The following is a 9,537-nucleotide window of genomic DNA, read 5'->3' on the forward strand; positions in this document are numbered from 1 at the left end:
TCAAAAGTAACTATTCGCGCCATAATTCAAAAACTTGCGAGAGAATGTCCTAATTGAGTGATTTACGGACCACACGCTTTATTACGACCTTTCCTCCAGTCACGCTCGGCGTTCAAAAAATGAAATCATTGAGAGAGTCAAAACGATATAATCTTGGTATAACATGAGCTGAAATTCTTGTTGTTGTTGTTGTGAAAGTTTTAAACAACAACCAAAAAATGGTCTGTAGAAAAAATGTTCACGAGCGTGATTCAATGCACATCCCACGCCTCTAATGAATATTAATTAAAAGGCTCTCGACCAATGGGCAAAGACGGACATTGCTTTGCATTAACGAGCCATTAAAAAGAAAAAAATCTCATGGATATCGATATTCTATGGCCAATGAATGTTGGAAAACACAAGGAACATTATTTTTTGAAGAAGAAATGGACATGATGGTCATCAACTCGCAGCAGTCAACTTTTGTTTTTTTCAAAAGTTATAACAATAATAATTTGCATTTTCCACATGTAACATCCATCACAATTGATTCGGCTCATTGGGGCGATGATTGAGTCGTTTTTAATAAAGAACCACAGCAAGCAGCGCGCGGGATATTTCAAAATTTCGATTGCGCAGAAATTATATTTACCTTATAGCAACTTACGTAAATAAGTGTTGGGAAACATCGAGTAATAATTCAAATTGATGGTTTTATTCCGCTCCATCCAAGCGCGTCTTACATCAAAAGAAACGGAATTAAACTTTTTTTTTTTTCTGTTTATTATTATTCTCTCTGGTGTGTGCACAAAAGAAACACCCTCGGCCCCTCTACTATACTATAATCCGACCGTTAAAAACTTTCGACTCGGCTCATCTCGGATTACCAGACCCTGGCACACACACATATAGCCTTGAACATTAAGTTATATGGACGAATATGTGAAATACGAGTGTGTGTGCCGCGATTGAAATCGACTCAGAGAGAGAGAGTGAAAGGTGCGGGTATATGGTTCCACATGGACAAGTTCCAGTCATCATTCAAAGAAAAAATCTTTTTTTTTCTTTTGGACATTCAAAAATTGCCCATAGATTAAAAAACCGGCCAGAGATTATGGCGCCTATTTTTTTATGATACAACCGTCATTAATATGTTTTTTTTTTCCTTTTTTAAATTTTTATTAAATAAAATTGTTGTTGTTTCTTTTTACAGAATTTTTTTTTTGTTGCGAGAGTAACTGTACAATTGTTGTGTTTCGTGCTCAACCTGTTTTCATTTTTTACCCCAAGCGCCGCGACGGATGTAGGGCAAAGGTCCAGCTAGCGCCGCTAAAATAGCTTCGGCGTCGTCGGTTGATGCACCTGATGTGATAAGACTACTTTCATCTTCTTTATTCTGCTGGCCGTTGGCGTTTTTCGAATAGATTTTCCTGACGCGGCCGTTTTTGAATTCGGTAAGCTCTTCCAGCGGGAATCCCATCTCGATCAAAGCGTCTTCCAGCAAACTGAAAAAAAAGGGAGAAGAAAAAAAAGAACGATTACGTCAAGGTGATGGCTTTCGATTAGGCGATGAAACGCGTGAAAAACCCAAACCAGAATATAAATCATTTGAAATTCAAATCTTTAAAAAAAATTTATATATACTTTCTACCGAAAAAAAAATTGTTTGAATTTCAAATTCGTCTAAAAATGTTTAAACAGTTGTAGATGTTTTGGTTGTGGATATTTGGTAAATATATATCCACAAATGGAGGGATATTCATCACAAGTTTATACTATATACCGGCGACTATTGACGCCTTGCTGGACAGCTTCAGCTTCGGGTAGAATCTGATAAACTTCGTCTTTGCCTTCGGGATCTTTGCTGGTCGGCGAGAAAATGGGAGCCGAAGCGTAGAGGATTGCCATTCCGCCGGGAAGCTGGGAAACTTTTCTCGATCGGTCCATCTCTTCGTAAACGTCGTTGCTCTGACCATCCATCGCCTCCGGTGGACTCTTCCTAATAATATTATTATAATGATGGGAAAATTCTCAGTTAGGTATTATATTTATCATTTGACTGTAACCAATAACATATATCCGGGAATTGGAGCGTGACTCTCACCTTAGTTTTCCTAGAGGTAAATATCCTTGTCCATTGGCCAGCGTCGTTAGCACCAAAAGAATTGCCAATGCGGAGTAAAAATTCATCTAAAAGGATTGGAAATAGGAATATTTATTCGGAAAATTGTTAAATTATGAAATGTGTCGATCCTACCATTTTGGATGCTGTTCGCTATGTTGATTTTGTAACTGTGATATCGGACCGTTGGCTGCTCGGCCATATTTATAGCAAGTCGCGGGACTAGACGTTGCGCGGAAGATGGGGAAAACCTTCGGCCGGGAGCCATCGGAAGTGCCTTCACCAATCGGCATCGAGCCGGAAGTTTGCGACGGAGAAGACTCGGGGTGTGAAGAAGACAACAACAGTTTGGCCATGAATATGTATACCTATATTCGGCCTTGCCGACGACGACGTTTTTGATAGTTGATGAGCAATCACACTCGTTATCCTTGGCCGATTAATCCGGCTTCCGCCTGCTACTCTACGCACACACTTTTCTTATATAGCTGTTTATGCATATGCACACAAAAGAGCCGATCGTGTCTTTATGGCATTAAGGCCAGCCGGCCGGCAATGCCACAGCAAGTGTTGACGGTATAGTTTGATGGGGGGAAAAAAACAACTTGACGACGTCATTTATTGACCAAGAAGTACTTGAAATTATGGTAATTAAACGTATGCAAGACGTCTAACCAATTTTCATGGGAAATTCCGCCGCTGCTGGAAGAGAAAAAAAGGATTGCCGGTTTTTTAGGGAAAAAGGGAAAAACCATTTAGACTCGCTTGACGTGTGCGCTGTGTATATAATATAACGAAACAAATCTCCGATATGGTAGGATTGGTCTTGACCCAAATTTAAATGGTGTGGGAGCGCTATAGGATATTCGATTCCATAGTCTACACGCACCTATACATGGTCAGCACCACTAGGAATGTTTAACTCCAAAAACCTTGAACAGCAGAGAGCTGTAAACGGTTATTACATTTCGTATGCCTAAAAAAAGTCTTATTGCGTAACTTATTGACTATAGGAAATTTGTTTTTAAAAACCTTCCGGGAGATTTGAACGCTCACATGTGTGACTAAACATTTTTGAAAAAAAAATCTTTGGCTGGTGTCCTATTCATTCGTTTAGCATAGAGACCCATAATCCACGTGCTGCTCATATAATACAACGTAATCACGATAGCGTGAATGATTTTTTTTTTTTTTTCATAAAACTATAATAATGTCATCATCATTGCTGCGTCACGCTTTTCATGCCAAAAGGAAACAATGGGCCACGCAATTATTAAATTTTTTGAGCGAAGCAAATTTTTTGATCAGATCATATTTTGCAGTTAATTACGTAGACACACAGAGTAAATTTCCCAAAGGTTCGAGGCTACATATGAGTGAAAGTTTTTGTTATACATATATATTTTTTTTTAAATCAGTGATTGTGTTGGCTTGTAGGTGACGGACGGATCTAATTTATATTGACACGCGGGAAACTTGTATTTATACATTTATATCTTTAAACGTGTTAAGAGAGAGATTGGTGTTGCGCTTATTTCGCTATCGTGGAACGGTTCCAAGTTAAGGTTTTGGTGTTTGATCATCAAGTACAACTTGGGTTTACATTTGACTCTTTTGGGTGTGGCGCAATAATATACTACACAGCTGATGGATTATGTAGGCCACACCCGTCAACCGCGAAACGACAGCTATTCATTTCTGGTCGGGAGCGGGAAAAGCACATAGCTCTCAGCATTGACACTGTCTCCGATGAATCTCTCTTTTTTTCTGGTCAAATGAAATATCTCTTTGACATAATGTCAGTGCATTTGTTATTCATGAGAAGCTAGCTGCTAGAGTGGGCCGGCTACTTTCCTATAATATAATAGCCCTAACCGATGTTTCCATCGTCGTTTTTTTTCTTCTTCTAAAAGGAGATAGGCATCTCACGCCAGGTGACGTTGAACACAAAAAACCAGGCATAGATGGAGGAGGACCAGTATATAATAATGTCTACATAATATTCGTGAATAACACACAGCTGTCGACTCATGCGGGACAACTCCTTTTTTTTTATTTAAGTGTGGGTGGGCGGTTACGCCTTGTCTAGACTCTACTAACGCTCAATAGATGGCAATGAGTAGACGAAATTCGAGTTTTATATTATTGAGGAGCTAATAAATAAATAAATTCACGCACGAAAAATGATTGCATGTTAAAGAACAAATTCAGCGGTAGGTATATGTACGTTCTGGGAATTCTGATCATTGCAATTCCGGCTCTGATTTATTCCCGTATTTGTCCCAAGGCGATGCGATGGGCAGCCAATCCTCGTCCAGCGACGTGATGATGTTGGCCGTCATCGTTTGCTGGCGGTCGTGATCTCCGCTCACCTGCGGAAATGGTTGGTAACCGGACGATTTGGACCTGAACGATTGGTTTGTTCGCGAAAGATACGGATCGAAATTGATCGTGGTCTGCGATCCGATAATGATGTCGTCATCGTCTTTCGACGCCGGATGAGTCATTTGCTGGTCGCCCGCGCTGGCCGACGCCGTCGGGTGTTGTTCTTCTCCTCCTGCCAGTCGCGTTTCGTTCATCCCCAGATACAAGTACGTCAGGTAATCGTTCCCGTCCAATTCCATACTCAGAAAATTTGGCCCATCTTCCGACATCATCTGTGACGGATCGGATTCTTCCGGAGGAGATTTAACGGCAGGAAGAATCGTCGCAGGATCTGGTTGCCTGTTAAATTTTTAAAACGTAAGTACCATCTAGCGGTTAAAATGTAAATTATTGTCAGCGCCATCTAGCGGTGGATTACCTAATCAATTGAATTTGGCCGTTTTGTCGCTGATGATTGCTGGTTGGTTGTTTATTGTGCGGATAGGGAATGTTTGTGGGCATATTAACGGTCTGAAATTGATGGTTGAGATGTTGTTTCAACGGCTGCTGCTGCTGCTGCTGCCGTTTGGCGTGATGGAATGTCCCGGGATTATTATTACCGCCCGCAAAAGCTATATTGAGAGAGAGAGACGATCCGCGCGTTCATAACATCAAAGAGGGGTGGACTGAAACAAAAAAAGCTATATACATGTCAAGATATTGAATTACCACCGAGATGATTGTTGTTGGAAACGGGAGCCGGACGAGGTGGGTGGCGTCCATTGGAATTTCGTATTATGAAACCTTGTTGTTTGAGTTGTTGCTGTTGTTGTTGAGACTGCTGGAGACGGCGGTGCGGTAGAGGATAATAACGATTCCGAAGGGTTGCTAGTGGCCGACGTTGATCAGACTTGAGATAAATCCCATTGGGTTGATCGTTTCTCATCAAAGGCCTGCCAATTCCGCCGTTCTTAATGGCTCCGAGAGGCTGAGGCAGCAGCAGCAAATGACCAGTCTGGACTCCATCCATTCCGGAATACATCAGCTTTAACCGACCGAGAGATAGTACGCGGAAAAAAAAGAAAAGGTCAATTTTTTCGGAGAAAAACACCGTCATTAAAGTTCCAGACAGAAATGATAAAAATTTCAATAGACATATTTATACACAGATATTTAGGCTAAAAGGTTGTGTGTCTATACGTGTGTGTGTACCTACCATCATAAGGAAGCAGCAGAAGAGGTAGTAAGTCACTTCCATCCTGGCCAATCTCAACTCGGTCAATGAGAGAGAGGCTGGATGGCTGGCGCTATATTAAAAAAGATATGGTCAAAGACCTTTTAAAAAGTCCCATCGCTTGTTTTTATCCATTTCAATCCTCCGTTAACACGAAAATCTTTTGACTTCCGGACAGAATGACGCGCTCCGATTGCTTTCAGAAAAAAATTCTTTGAGCGAAAAAATGTTTTGAATCGTCATATTTATTTTTAATAGGTTATTGTTTGAATTTTTTTAGCTTAACGGGTTTTTCTTTTGAAGAAAAACAAAAGAAATTTGTGATTGTGTCGGAACGGTTTGGATATTATATAAAAATCTTTCCCATTTTTCAATGTCGCCGTCACGACGAGCGATTTGTCCCTGGCTGGTTGTGTAATATAGGATGAGAGAATGATGAGGTAGAACTGTATCAAATGGAGAAGAGCCGGACGTGGCCATATATTATACGTAGCTAGAAGAAAGAGATGAACTCGACTCTTTTGTTGAGATGATTCTTCCCAGACCAATTTGGAGAAAAGAAGAAGAAGAGAAATGGCTCAATTCGTCGTCGACTGCAGCAACAAATAGAGAAATATATATATACAAGACAATGATGCATGAAATTAGGGATCTTTGTGTGGGAAAGGTCAATCTTAACTCATATCTGAACTTATATAAGAACAGGAGAGAGAGAAAAATAAGAACTGGTTGGTATATTATATCTGTGAACTGTGGGAAAAACCTGCGGGCGCTTGCATTTGGTAGAGTGGCACCCACTCGGTCTATTATAGATGTAACAGCACACACATGTGTGTTGTGTGTGAGAGTTTGGAAATATGCAATGAGTCATGCGTGTGTTGTTCTTTGCATCCTTCTCTCTCGCGCCTGGCTGGACAAAACGGCGAAAGCGTCAGCTTCCGTTTTGGCCCATTCAAAAATTGTCCTGGAATTTCTTTCTTTCTTTCTTATATATTCAGACTTTTTCGACATAATCGACATTCCGCGCTGAATGGTTCAGAAGCTCTCGGCGCGCTCATTCAAACGTAAAACCCCGTTGACACCCGATGCAGTTGGCTGAATGGATTTGTAGTGACTTGAAACTCGCGCTCTTATTGTGTCCTCCAAACTATTATTATAATAGTTTTGTTATTCCGATTTCACTATATAAGCCTGAATAATAGATGCTGTGTGTTGTCCAGTATCCAGGAATGTTGCGGAAAACATTCCTGCGGTGAACTATGCGAACGCCATCTTGAACCCCCCACTGCTGCTGGATGGCCGGAGAAAAATAGCCCCAACCTTTTTTTCTCACACTGGGAATAATATAACAAGAGACAAAAAAAAGTATATCTAGATTAAAAGGGGGGTTTTAAAAGGTGGACAGTAGGGGGTGTATACAAGGCGATGACAGACCATCAAACTGTATTTTTCTCTTGGCTTTTTAAAAGAGGAATTGACTCTTTTTAAAAGTCACTTTAACATGTGTGTGCGTAGTATAGCGCAGCATCAATTTTTTCGGGCGCCTCGCATCTTTTTCTGAAAAGAGTCGAGTCTGTGTCTGCACAATAACAAAGAGAAGAAGAAATCTTTTTTCTAGAGAAGATTGTCCAGATAGACAGACAGAGAAGAGTGTCTAGCACTTTGGCTTTTTTTCTTTCTTCTTCCATGGAGTCACCAACGGTAAGAAGACATTCACTATCAAAAGAGTCACTTCGTGACGTCCATTAGCACACTACTGCTGAAAGTACATCATCGTCCACAAAAGTGTTTTTTTTTCCTCCTCCTCCCTTCTGGTTGCTGGTTTTAATATAAAAAGAATCCTATTAAAAAGAAAAAAAAAATAATGTGTGTGTGTATAAATACACATTAAGCCTATGAGAGAGACGGTTGTTGGGAGATAAACAATAATCTTCGTGAGGTGCTTAAAAACTTTTTCTTTCTTATTTTTTTCCTCCCCCCGAACAAAAAAAAACAACTGACGATAATTTAGTCGGAAAACCAAACAAGCCTCTCGTCTTAACTCACCTGGAAAATAATAATAATAACCCAACACATTTAAAAAAACAAATAAAGATTTTTTGTAAAAATAAATTTTTTAGGTTTTATTGCAGCGCGAAAATACAAAACGTTTTTCTGTTCCAGCCCAGAAAATTTTAAACATCAACTTTAAATATATGTAGGTGATATTTCGGTGTAAAAATAAAAGTGAACTTTTATTTAAAAAAGTCCGGTAACGCTCGTTAAAATGGGTAGAGAGAAAAAGCCCAACTTTGGTCATCATCTTCTTCTTTTTTATTTTATGACTTTTGAAATGTTGTTTCTTTTTCTCCTGAAAGGGTGGTGCTCTGCTCTGTGCTGTGTGTGTTGCAGCACATACTATATTCCAGACACGACCGTATATACGTAATATACCTTTACCCCGTGGTGGTTTTTGGGTTGATAGGGTTAGCGGGGTCACGTTCTTTTTTTACTTTCGCTGAGAACTCCATGGCAGCTCTAGTCTCTTGTGTATACGTCATCGTGAACATGTTGAAGAACAAAATGTTTTCTTTTTTTTAGCCGCAGCAGGAAACGTCTAACAGCATCACAAATTTGAAATTTCCTCTCCTAACAAAATATTCACGACGTGTATATAACTCTGTGTGTCGGTTGATTGAATATATTTTTCTATACCAGCAGGACTTACAGTATTTGAGCATGAAGAAAAAAGAAAACCAGTTTGTATTTTTTGTTTTTTAAATAAGAAAATTGTGTGTAAAATAATCAAAGGTAAAATACGGTACACGTTCACAACACTTTAGGATATATGCGCGCCCAGCTCTTTCACGCAGAGAGCGTGATCTGGACCTTGTCATTATAGTTTCCTTTTTTCTTCTTATCGAACTGTTAATAATGAATCGAGCATGACGCGGTCCATACTACTACTATCCATCCAGTTTGTTATTATCCGCGTCTGTATAATCTGCAACACGAAAATAATGGTCCCGTGAGCGCGCGCGTCCAAATCTCACGTGATAGATGGGCGAGCTTATATAATATCAAAAAGGCGAAACCACCAGTAGCCAAAAAATATACTATATAGAATGTATTATCTTCTCGGCGATCAGATTTTTCTTATTCGTCCATCATATTATAATAATTTTTTAAAATTACGTCTTATATGAGGGGGGATTGTTCAACGACCTCCATTGGTACCAGAGGCGATTTCCAGTCACGTGCTGAACCCCGAAAATGTTTTATTTCGACCATCTGCGATGAGAGCTACTGCGCTTCTTCTTCCATCATCTTCTTCTTCTGGGCAGCACGTACACAAGATGTAATAAACATCTGTTGGAATCGAATAACCTTCTTTCAACCCCCCTATGGAGGGGGGATATCTACTTTTATCCTTCAAATTTATTTTTTAAACCTATCAAGATTGTGTCCCATCAAATTGATATAGCTACCGACCAATCAAACCGCAAGAAAATAATCTCAACTCAAATTTTTTAAAAAGAATGACCAGCAGACGATATATTTGGCTTCTGAGAGTCTCTCTATTCGTCGTTAGAATAATCATCGTGATTAGAATCTCTGGAAGAAAAACAAGAAAGGGGGGAAAATATATAATTGTGGCCAGCACACATCATCCCACCACCCCACCAAGTACAAAAGGGGAGAAAGAAGAAGAAGGTGCTGGCGAAAAAGCATCCGGCCCGAGGGGGTCAAGCACACTGCTGCTATAACTCAGGTGTGCTGCTGCCGTGCGTGTGTGTGTGTGTTGTACACAGAAGAAGAATAACAACCCAAGAGATGAGGAGGGGTTCTTTTTTTT

The 9,537-nt window shown here is 39.9% G+C and overlaps 2 protein-coding genes across 2 annotated transcripts; both read right to left on the minus strand.

Moving 5' to 3' along the window:
• Window positions 1–1,214: 1,214 nt before the first annotated feature.
• On the minus strand, window positions 1,215–2,380 carry LOC124201618. Its single transcript, XM_046597788.1, has 4 exons — window positions 2,240–2,380; window positions 2,087–2,172; window positions 1,766–1,981; window positions 1,215–1,487 (listed from the first exon to the last, which is right to left on the minus strand). Exons 1-4 carry the CDS (start codon window positions 2,240–2,242, stop codon window positions 1,256–1,258), a joined length of 537 nt encoding a protein of 178 aa, XP_046453744.1. The 5' UTR covers window positions 2,243–2,380; the 3' UTR covers window positions 1,215–1,255.
• Window positions 2,381–4,220: 1,840 nt separating this feature from the next.
• On the minus strand, window positions 4,221–5,766 carry LOC124202989. Its single transcript, XM_046599548.1, has 4 exons — window positions 5,685–5,766; window positions 5,198–5,513; window positions 4,908–5,100; window positions 4,221–4,828 (listed from the first exon to the last, which is right to left on the minus strand). The coding sequence occupies exons 1-4, from the start codon at window positions 5,724–5,726 to the stop codon at window positions 4,348–4,350; spliced, it is 1,032 nt and encodes a 343-aa protein (XP_046455504.1). The 5' UTR covers window positions 5,727–5,766; the 3' UTR covers window positions 4,221–4,347.
• Window positions 5,767–9,537: the final 3,771 nt, after the last annotated feature.

The sequence above is a fragment of the Daphnia pulex genome, chromosome 9 (genome assembly GCF_021134715.1).
Source record: "Daphnia pulex isolate KAP4 chromosome 9, ASM2113471v1".
Taxonomy (NCBI): domain Eukaryota; kingdom Metazoa; phylum Arthropoda; class Branchiopoda; order Diplostraca; family Daphniidae; genus Daphnia; species Daphnia pulex.